General features: G+C 43.8%; 1 protein-coding gene across 1 annotated transcript in view; it reads left to right on the top strand.

The window, feature by feature from the left end:
- Positions 1-18447, top strand: part of ITGB8 (integrin subunit beta 8) — a 105926-nt gene that overhangs the window by 10329 nt on the left and 77150 nt on the right. The window contains exon 2 of the mRNA XM_027872041.1: positions 17789-17874. Coding sequence (XP_027727842.1) covers positions 17789-17874 — 86 coding nt within the window. The remainder of the gene's footprint in view (positions 1-17788; positions 17875-18447) is intronic.

Raw genomic sequence — 18447 nt, 5'->3', positions numbered from 1 at the left:
TCTCTGCCGAGAAACCCTGCAAAAGGGGTCGCTAAGAGTTGGACGTGACTGAAAAATGGCTCAACAACAACAGAAAGACTCTTTACTGATAGAGCAGAGACTAGGAATCTCAGTCAAATGATCCAGGTGGTTCTCATGTTGACAGAGTCATAGTAAAGGGATGTGGCAGTAAAGCTCAATGAACCCCACACTCCATAGCTCATTGATTGAGGCTACTGATATGAGGCTGAGAGATATGGTGAAGAGAGCACTAGATTTGAAGCCAGGAAAAGCCCAGGTTCAGATTCTGAGTCTGACACACAACAGCCGTGTGACCCTTTCAAGTCATGTCACCATTCTGAGCCTCATTTCATGAGCACAACAATAGCATCTACCCATGAGACTGATCTACTGAGGATCAAATTACAGAATGTTTGTAAAGTATTTTGTAAACCTTACAGCATTAGAAGAATGCCTGGTACTATCACAATATTCTCTGTGGCACTCAGATAAAAGCATCAGCTGATAGCACCTGAGGATAGATTGATTTCATTAGCTTCCCCCTGCTGTACAGGGGCAGGGTGTTCCAAGGGAGTCAGAACTTCACAATAACTAGATATAAACACTCTTGCCAACATGTGCTCCCCTATAATACTGGAATTTCCAGGCTTCCAACTAAGCCACCAACCTAAGCATATAGCACACATACTTTTCAATTAGGAGGTTTACCTTTAATACATCATAGTCAAGAAACAAGTTAAGTCAAGAAGCATTTATTAAGCTCCTATTAAGTACCACGGACTGTGCTAAACACTGAGGATATAGATAGAAGCAAAGACAAAAACAGTCTTGCCTTCCAGGAGCTTACCTGGTAATTGAACCATCCTGACGATGCTAGTGGTTTTGCATGTGTTTTTATGGAGTAAGTGCTGAAGCTCTGTAGAAATTCTTCCCTGATAATCCCAGAACCACAGAATCTCAGTCAGAAGGAACTTGAGTGGCCATAAAATACAACCAACACGTAAATGTGAATCCTCACTAGAATATGCCTGGAAAATGAGATCCATATTTAACTGAAACCCCTCACTGAGAGGGAGCCCACTCCCCCACCAAGGCAGCCCTTTCTACTCTTGGATGGGCTCAATTGTTAGAAATGTCCCCTTTGTTGCTTCTACTTCTGATCTTTGGGCCAAGCCGAGCAAAATAGCCCTTCAAATACTTAACAGCAAGTAACAAGTTGTGTGTGTGTGTGTGTGTGTGTGTGTGTGTGTATGTTGTGGAAGTGATGCATTAAGTCATTTGCTAAAATATTTGATTATTCCTACTCAGCCCAAACCCAATATTTGTTTGTTTGCTGGCAGTGACTTTAGAAACCATTTCCATGAAAAAAATGTTCCACCAAAGAATATTTTTCAAATCCCTATTTGGTTCAAAATAAAACACCCATTTTGAACAACATTCCACTTGTTCAAGTGGCCATCCTTCCACTCTAGCTCGAGTCCCCCTGAGTTTTCACTGTCCCTCTGTGACTCATGGGGTTATGGTATCTTTGGAGATAAAAGGCATCTTGTAGACCATTCTGTTCAATGCCCTCAGTTTACAGATAAGTAGAGGTGAAGTATCCTGGCCCAGGTCACATGGGTGACCAGTGCCAAAGCTGGCATCATTGGGGTCCTGCGTGACCAAATTCAACATTTTTTTCTACTGTACTCTGCCATAACCTCCATTTAAGTCCTCCAAGTTGAAAGGGTGGGTAGGAGAAAGGAGAATTTAAGAAAGGGAAGCCATGGCAAGATTTCCCTGTCATTGAGAGCATGGAGGGGGTTTACAGATTTTTTCCTGGACCTGAAAACATTCAAGTTCTCATCTGGGCTTTGGTCTGGTTTTCAAAGGTTGGGATCAGAGTAAAAAGGTGGAGAATAATGGGGGGAAGGGTGGCTGAGAAAGTAGGTGATGACAGCAAGCAGCAAAGCACTAGACAGGGCAAAGAGAGAGCAAGACAGCAGATCCAGGGACCTGGGTTTTAATCTTGCATCTCACAAGAATCTGTATGAGCTCAGGAAAGTCATTTGATTCTTTTGTTCTCATGTTTCTAACCTGGAAAATGAAGGTGTTGAACCAGGTGCATCCCTGGTGTCCCTTCCAGTGCTGGAGCTCTGAGATCCCTCTCAATCTAGTCCATTAATAAACATTTATTCAACTAAGTGCTAGGCGCTTTGCCACTCTTGTCTGAAATACAGAAGGGCACAGATTGGCGAAGATACACCACGGATGATGAACATGGTATAGAAAGAGGTTAGCTCAGCTTGTGACACATAAACAAAGCCCAAAGACTTCTATTTCTTCTGAGTTACTGATTCATTTGGTAAATTTAGAAAGGCATTGGGTCTCTGACTATAGGGTCGTTATTGTTTTTTCTTCTTCTTTTCTATAGTAGTGATTCTCTCTTCCCTGCACATTTCATAGTTATGTTGCAAGGAAATAAATGAATATATTATTTTAAAGCATCCTAATTGTACATTATCAACATCTAATAATGGCCAAACAATTGAAAATGCTATCATAGCACAAAGAAGCAAACCCTATTATATTAACTTAATCCATCTTACCTAGATTTGTTGATAAGCCACTGTTTTAGGCTTTTGTACTCCAACATTGGTGATTCCATCCATGTGGATATCCATTCTCTACACCAATATAGCTCATAATCTTACTGTCTTACTAGGCAGCCCATCCTTGAAAGTTGAAAAATTGGTCCCCCTTGTGGCCAATTTCATGATGAACTTCCAGCTTAGCAAGGTTGGCCATTGGACAATAGGTAAATAGTCCCTCACCTGGCCATGTTCAAGCTTCTTCAGCTCAGTAGCAACTGTCAGAGCTGGGCTGGCAGCTCTGGCTTAGCCTTTTGGTGCCCAGGGTTACTCCTACGCCCAAGGAAGGCATCAGAACAATACTCTACTGGAGGTCATGTTACAAATGATGTCTTAAAATGTTTTTATTCCTGCTAGTTCTGATCCCTATAGGTTAATAAGGCCTGTGTTTACCTCAAAGAAAATGTTGTCAATCTCCTCTTCTGCTTGAGATTTGAAATTTAGTGAACCAAGAAGGATAAAATAATAAGAAGAATAGTTGATAGTTAAACCATGCTTTATGGGTTATAAGAGCACTTTAATATGTATTATCTCATTTGAACTTCAAAAGTACCCTGCAAGGTTCAGTTATTATGAACCCAATTTCACAGATTTGGAAACCAAGGCACAGAGATTTAACTGACCAACAAGGACGTATTTCTTAAGCCCATACTCTGGGCCAGGCACCATGAAGGTAAGTAGATAGAGAGCTACTCAGCAGAAGACCCAGGTCACATGAATCAACTGTGCTTCCAATCATACTCCACTGTTTCTTTAGTTTAATGACAACTCACTTTATGTAGCCCTTGCTTTCCTGATAACCTCTCTGTGTGGAAGGTCAAACAAGTATTATCTTTTCTTACTTCTACTCATGGAAAAACTGAGACTGTACAAGGCTTGCCCAGGATCCTGCAGCTGGTAATTGAATGTCAAGATTTGAACCTGTCTTCCTGACTCTTTGAGGTTACCTGAATGAAAGAGTATACAGGCTTGTGAATCATTCACCTCACATTTCAACTGATCACATCCATCACCTGACTTGAAGCTCAAAACAACCCTGGGGTGTGCGTAGGTGTTATCCTCTTTTCATAGGTGGGAAAATTGAGGCCTAGAGAGGTCTATGATTTACCACAGCAAATTAGGGACAGATCAAGGATTCAAATTCAGCTTCCTTAACCTATTCTAATGTACTTCCCATTGTCGCAGCTCTATGGCAAAGCTCCCAGATAACCAGAAATTCTTGGGTGGATATGAAAGCTAGAAATTACTACTTTCCTTCCCATTCACATCATCTTCCTCAAGCTCTTCCCAGTTTCACAATTCCCCTCCAATCACTCTGCAGACTAGTTTGGAGCCAGGGCTGAATTCCTGCCCCTGGCTCTTTCTACCTGTGTGATCTCAGGAGGTATTGAACCTGTCTGGAAGCTCAGCCCCTTCATCTATAATACAAGGTGGTCAGATGAGTTGTCCTTTCAAGTCCTTTTTGGCCCTAAATCTATGACCTAGGATCCTCAGGGCATTCTCAAGAGGTAGTGGCTTCCCCATTGGGGAATGTACAGAGCTTAAAATTGACCTTAATGGCCTCTGAGGTGTCTTCTGAGAATAGCGGTTGGAAAAGCCCAAAGGGGAAAGCAGAAACATGTATTCTTTGGGGCGAGAGAGGAAGTTACTTAGGAACTCAGAGCAAACCACCTGGTTATTTTAGCCTCTTTCCTTTCTCCTCTGTAATATTCCTCAGTTGGCTAAGCGGTTCTTTGATTATGGGCCCTGTTGAGTCAACTTAGTACTTCTCTCTGGAAGTTTCTTGAGGTCAAGGATCATTTTTGCCATTCTCAGTCAGCCAATAAGCATTTATTAAGCTCCTACTTCATGCCAGGCACTGTGCTAAGCACTGCAAATACAAAGAGTCAAAAGACAGTCCCTGCCTTTGAGGAACTCATAATCTAAGGGGGACACAACAAGGAAACAAATATGTAGAAATTAATTATCTACAGGATAAATGAGAAATAAGTAACAGTGAGAAGGCACTAGAACTAGGAAGGGCTGGAGAAGGCTTCCTGTAGAAGGTGGAATTTTAGCTGAGACCTAAAGAAAGCCAGGGAATCCAATAAGTGGAGCTGAGGAGGGAGAGTATTCCAGCCACAGGGGACAACCAGAGAAAATTCCTTGAGCTGAGAAATGGAGAGTCATATTCTGGGAATAGCCAGGAGGCCAGAGTCAACAAATCAAAGAGTATATGTGGGCGAGCAAGGTGTGAGATGACTGAAAAGGAAGGAGGAGGCTGGGTCATGTTGGGCTTTGAATGACAGATACGGCATTTGTGTTTGATCCTGGAGATGATAGGGAGTTTCTGGAGTTTATTGAGTAGGGGGAGGGAGGTGTATCCTTATCACATACCACAGTGCATGGCAACCAGCAAGTGCCTCATAACAGCTTGTTGCTTGGCTGATTAAACATTGAGCTTCTGTGAGTTTTGTAAAAAGCCTTAGAAGCAGAGAGAACTATGTTCCTCTAGAAATGGAATCTAGTCAAATATTGTTCCTTTACAGAGGAGGATACTGAGACCCAAAGAGAAGAGACTCATGGTCACAGAGCTAGAATGTGATTTCCAGCTTCCGTCTTTTTCCATGGTCCAAAGCTGCTTCTCAGTGTGGGAGGCAATCAGTCAGGCCCTCCATCACCAAACGTTTGGCAAGCATTTACCGCGTGCCTGGCAAGCGGTCAAGTGCCGAGGACACAAAGACAAAAGCAAAATGTGAATTTGGTCAGGAAGGACAGAAGAGGATCCAGCTGACTCTTCTTGGAACCCTGGCTTGACCACACTGCTAGGGGTGTTGCCCTGGAGGAGTCTCTACCCCTGCCCTGGACTCCATTTCTTCATCTCTAAAATGAAGGGATAGGACTAGACGACTTTGAAGTTTCTTCCTACTCTAGCACTATGAGCTCATGAAACAATCCAAGCCAATCTGCATTCTTGAAGCATTTGCTATGGTGCATCTGCCCCAGATCTAAAAATAAAATCAGTCACTTGTGCCTGCCCTCCAGAAGCTTAGGTTCTTCTGGGGGGGAGGGGGATGCAGTGAGGAGGAGGAGCAAAGAATACCAACATTAAGATTAGGAAGGGCTTCCTGGAGAAGAGGACATCAGAGTGCGTCCTAAAGGAGGTCCAAGGGGGGAGGGAGTTTGTTTCGAATAAAGCCATTTTCCACAGTTGATATTGATTTGCTGTAAGAAAAATCCACTCAAGCAACAAGGCTTCCAATTTCAAAGAAACTTCAGAGATTCTAAGGTGCTCATGGCCTACACTTTAAGTCTTTCTTTAAGCTTTAGGATTTTGACCTGAGCAGCTGTTTAATAGTGAAGGAGAAAGGGAGGGAAGGAGAAAGGGAGGGAAGGAAGGAGAGAGGGAGGGAGAGAGGAAAGGAGGGAGAGAGGGAGTGAAAGAGGGAAGGAGTGAGTGAGGGAAAGAGGAAAGGAAGGAAGTAATAAAGAAAGGAAAAAAGAAAGAGGAAGGAAGAGAAAAGTGAAGGAATGAATAAAATAAGGAAAGGAAAAGGGGAGGGGGGGAAGATTAGGTAGAGGGAGGGAGAGAGAGAGAGAGATTCCTACTTGCCAAGAGTTGGAATGGAAAATAGGAAGAGGCCCTGAAACTCTAATGAAATATCTTATATTGAAAACATTATCTGGAGGGGCAGAGTGGGAAACTGGTGAATATTTTGGCTTTTCAAAACAGGGAGTGTGCCTCCCAAAGAAGACAGCTGGAATGCATGGAACCTTTCCAGTTAAAACTAGGAGCAGAGCACATGTCCAGTCCGGCTTTTCCAGGCCAGATCCAGCAGCTCTGAGCAGGCTTTGCCTCTGAGCAGCCCAGAACAGCCTGGACTGGGGAGCTTTAAAGCCCCACAGGTACAGGGCTAAGGCTGGCTCACCCCTGGGAGATGCCCTGATTGGTGTCTGTGGTCGCTGTTTTTCTGCCTTCTCTCCTTGGGTCCTCTCCCTTTCTCTTGTGTCAAGAAAACTTCCTCAAATAGTGTGGTCTAGTAACAAGACCCCATTCAGTAAACTCTCATTAAACTCCTCCCAGGGAGAGAGCTGGGCAGGACCCTGGGGAAACAAAGGGAAAAAAAGGTAACAGCCCCTGCCCTCAGGGAGCTTGCATTTTATAAGGGGAAGAAACAGCAGAGGAGTAATCAAAGTGCCCAGGGCACTGGGCATAGGGGCAGGTGACAAAGTTTCAAGTCCTGCTTCTGACACTTACTTTCCATGTGATACTCCTCAAGTCATTCATATTCCCCGGGCCTCAGTTTCCCCATCTGTAAAATGGGGTAATGGCACTTGTACTACCTTCCTGACAGGGTGGTGATGGGGAAAATGCTGGGTAGACCTCTAAAAGTTTAGGACTGTACCAAGGTATATCATCCAGAGAAGCATGGGGTGAGGTGGGGGGACATCTAACATTTGGGGAGTAATGGGTCAAGGAAAAGCTTGTTTAAATCTCAACAAACATATCTCACTCTCATTCTTACTTTGTCTCTCTATTTCTCCTTTTTTGCTTCTTTCCATCTTTCTATCTGTGTCTTTCTGGCTCTGTGTCTCCCTCTGTCTCTCTGTCTGTATCTCTCTGTGTGTATGTCTGTCTCTCTTTTTCTCTCTCTGTCTCTCTCTGTGTATCTCTGTTTTTCTGTCTTTCCCTCTCTTTCATACCCCTCTGCCTCTCTCTTGCTTTCTCCTCCTCTCCACCCCTTTTCCTTCTCCCTTTTATGACACGTTTGACAATCCACACAGGTCCCACTCAACAGAGTCAGGTAGCTTCCCATCGGACCATGGAACCCTGCCCCTCTTAGAAGTCTCACTTCTAATTCTGTTTCCTCAGGTGAAGGCATTTCCTGATTCAGGCACCTCAGATTAGGTCCCGGGCTCACCCTCTTCAGGACTTCCACCTGTAATATATGGGTTTAGAACTTCCCATAGGTAACCTGCTGGACACAGAGCCTACAAGGACATAGCCACACATAGATTTTTCCCTCAAGGAGCACAAAGTCTTATAAAGGGGATTAGACATGCACAAAAATAACTCTGAGATAACAGAAATCGGGATACCTCGGAGGTCCAGGACAGAGGAGATGCTACAAGAAACTGCAGCAGAAGAGATCATCTACCAGTGAGAAAATTAGGGAAGGTTTCACTGAGGGGGATGGGCACTGAATAAGGCCTCGAAGGAAGAAAAGGATTCTGTTTATGAGGTGACAGTGATAGAGCTGGGCCCAAAGTGGGCTTGGGGATAACATGAGCAAAGGCACCGAGGGAGGTGTGGACAGAATGAGAACTCAGGTTGGGGAACATAGGGAAGTGAATAGGCCAGTTTGGTTGGAACATGGAGTCCATGGAGGGGGCTAATGGGAAATAAAGTTGGAAAACTGAACTGAATCCAGGCTTCTAGAAGCCTTGAAGGCCAGGATATTCATCAACAAGCATTAAGCACCTCCTATGTGCCAGGCACTCACTGTGTCAGACACTAGACATACACAAACACAAAAATGAGGGTTAGTCCCTACCCTCAAAGAGCTTACATTCCATTGGACAGAATTTCTCTCTAATTTGGACCACAAGGGGAAGACACTTAAATGTTTTGAGTAGAGGAATGAGGTAATCAGCTCAGTACCTTAGATCATTTATGTGATCAGTAATGGGAAGAATAAATTGGAGAGGAAACAGACTGGAATAAATTTGGAGGCTCCTGCGATAGTCCAGGAGAGAAGGGACAAGTACCTAGCATGGTTGTGGTGGGAGTAAAGAGGCTGGCACAGATTTGGGGGATCTTTTTAGAGGAAGAATTGATAGGACTTGGCAATAGATTGGGGTTGGCTGTATAGAGACTGAGGAAAGACAAAGATCAGGGTGCTAGGTGATGTAGAGGCCAGTGCAGTGGTCTTGGAGACAAACCTTAGTTCAAATCCTGCCTCAGACACTTGCTATTGTGGGACAATGGGTAAGTCATTTAGCTCAGTTTCCTTATCTGAAAATGGGGATAACAATAGCACCTTTTTTTTTTTGAGGATCAAATGAGATACTATATTAAGATGCTCTGCAAATCGTAAAGTACTGTGTCAAAGATAGCTATTATTTTGGGGTTTTTAAAAATGGTTTTTTTTTTATTGATGTTCTTATTGCAAGGCAATTGGGGTTAAATGACTTACCCAGGGTCACACAGCTAGTAAGTGTCAAGTGTCTGAGGCCAGATTTGAACGCAGGTCCTCTTGACTCCAGGGCAGATGCTCTATCTACTGTACCACCTAGCGGCCCCTAGTTATTATTATTGTTAAGATTCTCAGGTTCCAAGCCTGGATGATGTGGGTAGGGGTGGGGAATGGTGATCTTATTGATAGAAATAGAGAAATTAGAGGAGAAACAAGGTCTTAGGGGAGATGAGTTTAGTTTTAGCTATGTTGAATTTGAGGTTGATCCTTGAAAGACATCATGGTACAGAGAATAGACTGTGAAGTCAGAGGACACCTGGGTCCATATCTCACCACTGACACTTATGGTGTGTGACCTTGGGGAAGTCACTCAACTTCCATGGGCCTCAGTTTCCTCATCTATAAAATCACGGGGCTAGACAAGTTGACTTCTAAGTTTCCATCCAGCTCTAAATCTATGATCCTTTGAGGTGCTGATTAGACATGCAAATTGAGCCGCCCCATGGGCAGATCGAAATGTGAGACTGGAGATCTGGAGAAAAGGTTAGATGTGAACCAGAGTGGGAAGGCTTCTGACTGAAGTTATGGATGGGGAAGAGTTTGTCGGGAGAGAGAATAGAAAAGAAGACCAAAGACAGAATCTTAGGAGATCGCCATGCTGAAGAAGCAGTGAAGAAAATGAAGGAGCCATCGATTTAGGAGCATGTGAGTTGAGCACTGTGGAAGGTGAGGGATGAAAATGTCAAGGAGCAGTGGGCGACAGGGTCACTTGCTACACAGAGGTCAAGGAAGATGGAAACTGAAAAGAAGCCATTGGATGTAGGGATCTGGAGGTTGTCAGCAACCTTGGCAAGAGTTGTTTCGGCAGAGTGATGGCGACAGAAGCCAGATGGTGAACGACTGAGCCGTGAGGGGGTGGGGAGAAGCCAGAGCCTGTGGACATAGAGGAGGCAACGTTTTCCAGAAGTTTGACAGTGAAAGAGAGGTAGGATTACTGACACTGGGGCTGGAAGCCGAGTCAAGGGCAGGCTGTTTTAGGACAGGGGAGACAAGCCATAAGGCCAAAGGAAAGGAACCACTAGAGGCTTACCAAGGCTATACGGAGGGGATCATTTCTGAGAAAAGGTCATACGAAAAAATAACAAGGGGTTAGATAAACAGTACCAGGTAGAGGGGTTAGCATCAGCAAGCAGAGGTCTAACTGAGAGAGAAGAAAAGAATCTGAATGACAAGAGAATATGAGGGGCAGCTAGGTGGCGCAGTGGATAGAGCACCAGCCCTGAAGTCAGGAAGACTTGAGTTCAAATCTGATCTCAGACACGTAACACTTACTAGCTGTGTGACTGGGCAAGTTACTTAACCCCAATTGCCTCGAAATAAAATAAAATAAGAAGAGAGTATGAGAAAGGTTATGGAAAGATTTCATGGACTGAGTGATGGAAGGGAGCTGAGGGACCTTGGCTAAGTCATGTTTCTCTTCTGTGGGCTTCAGCTTTCAAACAAGAGCATTGGAATGGACCCTGAAGCTTCCTTGAAGCTCTGAGTCTGGGCTTATGAGGCTCACAGTCACTAGCTTGCCTCTTCTTAGGAAAGCAGGAGAAAAGACTGTCTGCTAAGAGAGAAAGAGAAGTGGCCCTTGGAATCCCCCAGAAGCGGGCCAAAAGGACTGGACCACCTTTCAGGTTATATGCTCTAGTTGTCTTCAAACCCCACAATTCAATTATCAGTTATACCGTAGATGTCTGTTGTAAAGAAAAACAAAGAACAGATAATGAGAATGATAGTAATAAGAATATTGGTGATGACAATGATAACTAACATTTCAGGGCACTTACTTTTTGCCAGGCACTTGGCTAAGTGCTTTACAATTATTATCTCATTTGAACCTCACACCAACCCAGGGAGGTAGGTGCTATTATTATACTCATTTTATAGACAAGGAAACTGAGAGAGACACAGGTGAACTGAATTGCCCACAATCACACAACTAATAAGTGTCTGAGACCAGATTTAAATTCAGGTCTTCTTGACTCTGGCACAACTCTCTATCCACTGCACCACCTTGCCCAATGACAATTGTCTTTGCCTCTGAAACAATGATGAACTGTAGCATCTGTTTGCTTATTATCCCAGATTTATCTCTGTGGCATAGCCTGCTTTAAAGATTTCATAGATTCAGGCTGTGGCGTAGGGCAAACAAATCATAATCAAAAAATAAAAATGGTTCCCAAGAGGATACTCTCTTTATACTGTTTAGGCTTTAAAAAACTCAGTTTCTTCATCAGTAAAGTGGAGCTTAATCCTTGTGCTTCCTGACTCACACTTCTGGGGCTGTTAAAGAAACTTAAAAGTCCTATACAAATGTGAGCTATAATTGTCAGTTTTGTCACAGGGCCATTTATGTGCCAAATATAAACTAGTAGTGGCCTGAAAGTGGGATAGGGGAAGGGACTGGATCTGTAGTTTCATTGGTACAGAGATCTCCCAGGCCAAATTCGCCCTCTGCTGCCAATCAGATCAGCTCCTTCTGTGTCTCTGGTAGTCTTAAAGAGTTGCCTCTTGTGCCAAGGAGTGAAGTAACTTGCTCAGGGTCACACAGTCAGTTTGTGTCAGAGGCAGGATTTGAACCCAGGTCTTACTGGCTTCAAGGCTGGTTCTCTATCCACTATGCCATTCTGTCACTGAGCTTCTTATAATTTTTCATTTGATATAATACTAGGAAAGGGCTAGCCATTGCTACTTCTTCCCTAAAGGCAGCACTTTATGTAGGAATACTGTACTTATGGACTCCATAAATAGCCATAGGGCACATAAATAGGTAGGCAGAGGAGATCCTGACCTGGTCCTTTTCCCTGATGACTCATGGAAAGAGTTGGTAATTAGCATCATTGTTACACTGTCATTGGCTGACTTGATGATGACTTTTGATTTGGGCAGCCAGTGAGGAGCACCACAAAAGTGCCTGAGGATGCTGGCAATGTTCTTTTCTTCCCATGGAGTAGTCTAGACATGTAGGATTAGATGATGATCTCAGAGATCTCACAGAGCTCTAAATTGTGAACTTTTGTCAGTCTTTATTCACCTCCTGGATATGCAGTTGTTAAGTGGTCATTTTGTATATGTCATAAATAATAGGCACTGTGGTGAAATGGTTAGAGAGGTGGTCTTAAGACCAAATAGACAAAGACCCATTATTCTTCTCAGCTATAAGTTTTTTTTTTAAAATATCATTTCAGTATCTGGGAGTTTGATGGACTCTCCTCTCCTCTCTTTCCCTCTCCTCCCCTCTCCTCCCTTCCCCTTCTCTCTCCTCTCTCTTTACCTAATGGTGTTCTGCCAAAAGAAAGGTAAATTTTAATGGCTGAAAGCTGCCTAGTTGGGCTTTACTGGCTAGATTTCTCTCTCAAAGACCAAGCCTTAAACCCAATTGACTTTGAAGCTCTTGGTTTGGACATAGGTCCCTGCCCAAGCACCACTTAATGATTGTTTTTTTGGGCCCTCCGAGTGAATGTAAATCATAACTTTCTCTTTTGGACAGCAACCCTGAGGGTCTTCCCCTCCCAGTTTGATTTTTTTTTTTAATTAAAGGGGCCATCCCTTTGCTCACTTCTTAAAGAGGCCTATTCACTGAATGGGCATTGCCTCACTCAAAGTGAGAACCTGAAATGACCTTAGCTTAAAAGGGCCAGGGTCTCCCATTCCATCCTGGGCCATCTGCAATGATCCTGATGAATATCTGGCCATTGGGCCCAGACGGCTCTGAAGGAGAAAGTGAGGCTGGTAACCTTGCACAGCCCTCCCTCTCTCAAATCAAAGTCAACTGCAAGTTATGTCATCACCTCCCTGATGGCATGTCGTCTTTGAGAATGAAGGACAAACACAACAACAAGAACATAAGCTTCCTGCAGGCAGCTGAGTTGGAACTCAACGGGAGAGACTTCAGCAGGCAGAGATGAGTGGGATTTGGTGGAAGGGACAATGGTACAGATGGCATTGGCAGAGAGCTGGGGAGTGCAGGACCAGAATGGGCACAGAGAACAGGCCTCAGAACAGAGATTTCTATGGCTCTTTAGAACTTGCAAAGTATTCTACAGATATTATCACATTTGAACCCTATGAAACAGGTCCTAGAGGTACTTTTATGCCTGCTTCTTTACAGATAAGGGAATTGAGAATCAGAAGAGTTAAGTGACTTTCACGTGGTCACACAGCAAGTAAACATCTGAGGCAAGATTTAAATTGGGGGCTTCCTGACTGCAAGTGCAACCCTCCGTGTACTATCCCACGCTGCCTCTCCTACCATGAGGCTTCCCGCATTTCTCTAATCCTCTCCTGTTCCTTGATGGGTGAGTCCTCTGGCAGTTTCAGCTCAGATCAGGGCTGCCTTCAGAACTGGGCCTGGCTGAGCTGATTGATGGTCAGGACAGCTCAGCCAGCCAGGACTGTCAGGGCAAGGAGAACGAATCCTCAGTCTCCCGCCTGCTCCCTTGCAGTGTGCCCCATGCAGATTTCAGGGCCTCCCAAAGGACAAACTTCCTTCATCCAGCCCTTTGCGTAGGCCTCATTTCAGTATGAAAAAGGAAAGCCTGAAATTTGTCTTTGCCAAAGTTTATCTGGCTTGTCTTCTGAGAATCTGACCATGACACTCTCCAGCAGCAGGCTTTGACATGGCTCCCATGGAGGCCAAAGCTGGAGTCTGCCCTGAGTTCTGAGGAAACCCAAGACACCCCTCCTCTTCAAATCCAGCTGAGGTCAAACTCCTGTTTCTGGGAGACTTCAGAGACATGTCAGGCCTGAACCCTGGCAAGGCCAAAGTGACCTCCCAAGCTGTCACCCGTCAGGCCTGGGTGGGTCCCTGAATGTCCAAAATGGAGGCTGGCCCCCCAAATGCTAAGGATGCAGGGCAGGGAAGATAGAAGCGGAAGGAAATGGAGTTCCTTCCTTTGCAAGTTGCTCGGTTCCCTGCCCTCAGGTTGCATGAGAGTTAATCAAGGTCAGAATCAGACTAACTTTAGAAATACATCCCTGCCTCATTCCCACCCCAGTACTCTGCAAGTTTACTTTGCAGCACACAAGTCTCCCCTGACTGGATGAAATCAGGGCTAAAAATAGGCCCAGCCCGGTTCTAGGTTTCTGCAGTTGTGGTCCAGGTTGAATTTCAGCAAAGGCAAAATTAGATGCATAAGCAAATTGGATTATAGTTTTTTGTCAGTTTTATTGACCCTGAAGGCACAGGAGACCTGAAAGTGTAGAGAGCATTGGACTAAACATCAGAGGGCCGAGGTTTGGATCCTGGCTTTGTCATTTATTAATAGCCTGTGAGACCTTGGATAAATTATTGGCCTTCTCTAGACTTCAGCATCCTCAACTAGAAAAGAAGACATAAGAATCCAGGCAGCAACATGGCCTATTGGATGGAATGCTGGACCTGGCATTAGGAGAACCTAGATTCAAAGCCCACATTTAGATACTTAAGAGTTGTGTGGCCCTAGGCAAATCACCTAACTATCTGCATCTCAGTTCCCTCATCTGCAAAATGGGGAGAGAGCTTGGACTATCCAAGCCTCTAAGGTAGGTCCAAGCTCTAAATAGATAATCTTAGGCTTATCAGGACTCTTCTAGCTACAAGTCTATGATAACGTCAGTTCAGAAAAAATGCAGAAGGCTAAGTTTTGCCTGTTCCAAACCATACACCCAAGTTCTCTGGAATATTTTTATCTTCAAAGATTCAGTCTTGTTGGAGGAAAGTTGATGATGACCAAGAAAGTATAAAGTATTAAGGAGTGCCTTTTAAAAAAATACTAATTTATTTTATATCACCTTTATTCCCTAATAGCTCCTTCTCCTATCCCTCACCCAGATAATCATCCTTTATGCCAAAGAACTAAGAGAAAAAAAAGAAAGGAAGGAAAGAAGATAGACAGAGAGAGAGAGAGAGACAGACAGACAGACACAGAGAAAGAGAAAGAAAGAAAGGTAGTTCAAATAGCCAAATTGTCAACCAAGCAATGGTTTTCATGTAAGCTCTTGAGTTCCAGGGATAACACCCTGCCTGGCTCATGGCAGCCACTTCATTGAATAGCTCAGGACCAGAAAGGTCAGTGAGAAGCTATATGAAATTAGGTGAAAGAGCATGTAAGGAGAAGGGTGATGAAAGAATATCAGGAGAAAATGCTTGCTTCTTAACATGATGGGGAGAGAAGTGAGGATAAAAGGAATGAGGGTGTGTGTTCCTCCCCATCACGTCCCATAAGACAGTGTCATGGGCGTCTGACTTTCCACCCTCCCCATTTAGCTAAGCTACCCCTCTGTTTTCTGTCTTTTCCCCTCCCTATCCCTAGATTTTAGCTGTCCCTTGAACTCTAGGGGACAGTTTAGCCTTGAGTGCCTCCAAATGGCTGAAATGGGTCTGGGAGCAGGGAGTAAAAGCATCAGGGCCAGCCATAGAGGAAAAGGGTGAAAGAAGTCACCCTCCCTGTCTTTCTCCTCACCCAGCATCCACTGGTCTGCCTCTGCCTGCCCAAATTCTCAAATCTATTTTTAAACACCATGTTTCAAAGTGAGCAAGATAGCTATAGAATGAGCAAAGCCAGGGGATTATGAGGAGAGGACTGAGCTATCTTTCAGTCAGGGTGACATCAGTGCCTCCTAAGCATGACTGAGAAGGAGATGTGCCTGATGAGTGATTGGTGCTGGGCTCAGGTGATGGCAGTCATCGGCCAGAATATGATGCCTATGCCCAGGAGTGCCAATAGGCATTGTGATCAGCCCCAGGACACTGTAGCCTGATTGCAAACTATGGAGAAAGCAATCAATGGTCATTCCTGAGTCTATTTTTCTGTCTTTTTCCCAACCTTAAACAGTAGTACCTGGGGTGGAGTGGTGGTACAGTTTGGAGGGGGGAGAAAAATCATTCCCAGAGGAAAATGGTATTATTAAATATCACCACCAAGGGTGGAAATCTATGGAAAATCCAGTTGGACATTCACTTAACGGTGAGCCAGGTGAAGGAGGCCAGGACATGGAGCTCAGAACAGAACCTCATCTGAGCCAATTTCTTAAATACTAGCACTGATGGTTACCATGGCTTGTTGGCTAGGCCTTTTTGTCCCTTTTTGCCCCCAAAGAACCAAAAGATCATAAATTCAGAACTAGAAGAGACCTTAGAGCTCAGCTAGTCCAATACCTTAATTTTAGAGATGAGGAAACTGAGGCCTGGAGAAATGAATGAATTGTGCAAGGTCCTTCAGGTAGGAGCTGTCCAAGGTGGCATTCATAGGTCCCTAGATTTAAGCATCAATAAGACCTTACAGGTTGCCTTTTCCAACCAACCCTTCTTTTATAGATGATGAAACTGAAGGCCAGAGAAGTTCAATGACTTGCCCAAGGTCACTCAGATCGTAAGTGTCAAAGATAGCATTCATAATATCACATACTGCAAGCTGGAAGGAACCAGGGGTCAACTATGTCAAGCTCCTCATTTTCTAGATGAACAAACTGAAGCCAAGAGAGAAGGAACGTCTTCTAATAAGTCAAAGCCTTCATGGTAAAGTATTCTCATGGCTATCCCAGCTCTTTATGAATTCTTGATCCAGAATATACATGCCTGGATAATGACCCAGGAATGAGATTTATGTGAATCAAATTCATCCCCAGATTTTAAGTAGAGGTCCAGACCAGGTGAGGTCTATCATACTAGATACCATAGTAACACAATCTTGGTATGGAAAGAATCATGATTGTTGACATACGAGAATTGAAAGATTGATTCACAGAGGACATTGTGAACATCATTTCATTTGATCCTCACACCAACCCTGTGAAGTTTACTGCAGAGATTAGTTATCTTACTTTACACATTGGGAAACTGAGGCAGTGAGGTCAAGGCACTTGTCCATGTGACTTCTCTAGAAAGTTCTATAGTCAAGAGCTGAATCTAGCTGTCTCCTGAGTCCAGCAGTCTCTATTATTCAGTGCTCAACTTGGGACTCATTGAATTTGGGTCACATTCCAGAGAGCAATGTGGTATAGTGGATAGGGAGTTAGTCTTATAGTCAGAAAGATGTTGGTTCACTTTCCATCTCTGGCACTTACCAGTTATGCAAGCCTGAGCAAGTGTGTGAACCTCTAGCAACTCCCTAACACTTATCTATGAGGTATAAACAGCTGACATCTTTGTTGGCAGAGAGAATTCTCCCACTCAAGGCAATCATAAATGATTAATGTATTCCCATATAAGAAAACCAAGCAGGGATTCCCTTCCTCTTGGATTCCTTGAAGAAGGATTTATCCAGAACTATCAAATATAAATTAAAGTCAATGTTCCCCACCCTTCCCATATACAAGATCAAGCATTAAAAATCTTGGGCAAATGTCACATTTATGGACTAAAGTATGTGAGGTAAAAAGAGAGACATTGTGGGATATGGAAAAGGAATCCTGCATACAAATTCTTTCTGTTTTGTTTCCTACCTATATGACTCTCCAAGTTTACCCTCCCTCTTTTCTATGTATCTGCGTGTACCAGGCTCATGGTAGCTGATAGATATTGTCTGTCCCCTCCATTAAAATGTAAACTCCTTAAGGGCAGAGAATGTTTTTTTCCTGTCTTTGTACCCTAAGTATTTAGCATGGTGCTTGATATGACTAGTATATAATAAATGCTTTTGAATTGAATGGTTGCTTGATTAAAGTCATTTAACCTTTCTTGGCCTCAGTTTCCCTATCTGTAAAATAAGTGTGTGTGTGTGTGTGTGTGTGTGTGTGTGTAGGGGGACAGGAAGGGACTAAATGACTCCTAGAATCTCTTCTAGCTCTAACTTCATGAACTCTGCCTTCTCCAGTAAAATGTGTTTGTCTTGCAAAGGCTTGTAATTGGCCAGGCTGATTTTTCTCTCAAGTCATTTGTCGGGGGTCAAATGGTAGGGAACATCCCAGGGAGGTGAGCTCATTAATAATCAACTATTTTGTCCTCCATTACAGAAGAGAACAGATGTACCAGCTCGAATGCAGCAACATGTAGCAAGTGCCTGGTGCTGGGCCCAGAGTGTGGATGGTGTGCCCAAGAGGTAGGCTTGTGCTCTGATTTCTAAGCTGGACTTCATGACCTTAGTCAACTGGGTCGAGGAAGTGCCCGATGGAAAGAAAGGGGGGGAGAGAGAGGACCATCAGAACAATTTTCCTAGACCTTATTATTGGAGAGAGCCTATCTGGCTTTATGAAAATAAAGCTTAACCTTTTTATTAGGAAAATTACAGTAATTTAAAAATAAAGTGCAAACCACTTTATGTTTTCCATCTGGTCCATAGACAGCATTGGCAGACAGAGATAGTCACTTTTTGTAGGCTCAGCCGACTTTGGCACAGTGTGCCAGCCCTCATTTATTTTAAGCATTTAATTATATTTCCAAGCTGAATCATGCTCATGTATAGGCTTATTAAATGTCAACAAGCTAATATATTAGTTGTGTTTCGTTTGCCTTTGTTTGAAATACTTGGAGATAAGTCCTACCCTCCATTACACAGCACAGCACATCACTTCCTTAGTGGCTGGTGGAAAAAATTATTCCTTCTCTCTCTCTCTCTCTCTCTCTCCCTCTCTCTCTCTCTCTCTCTCTCTCTCTCTCTCTCTCTCTCTCTCTC

This window comes from Vombatus ursinus, unplaced genomic scaffold (assembly GCF_900497805.2).
Source record: "Vombatus ursinus unplaced genomic scaffold, bare-nosed wombat genome assembly UNPS02014799.1, whole genome shotgun sequence".
NCBI classification, from domain to species: domain Eukaryota; kingdom Metazoa; phylum Chordata; class Mammalia; order Diprotodontia; family Vombatidae; genus Vombatus; species Vombatus ursinus.
The sequence above is the reverse complement of the archived record's forward strand: the minus strand, read 5'-3'. Positions and strand labels throughout refer to the sequence as shown.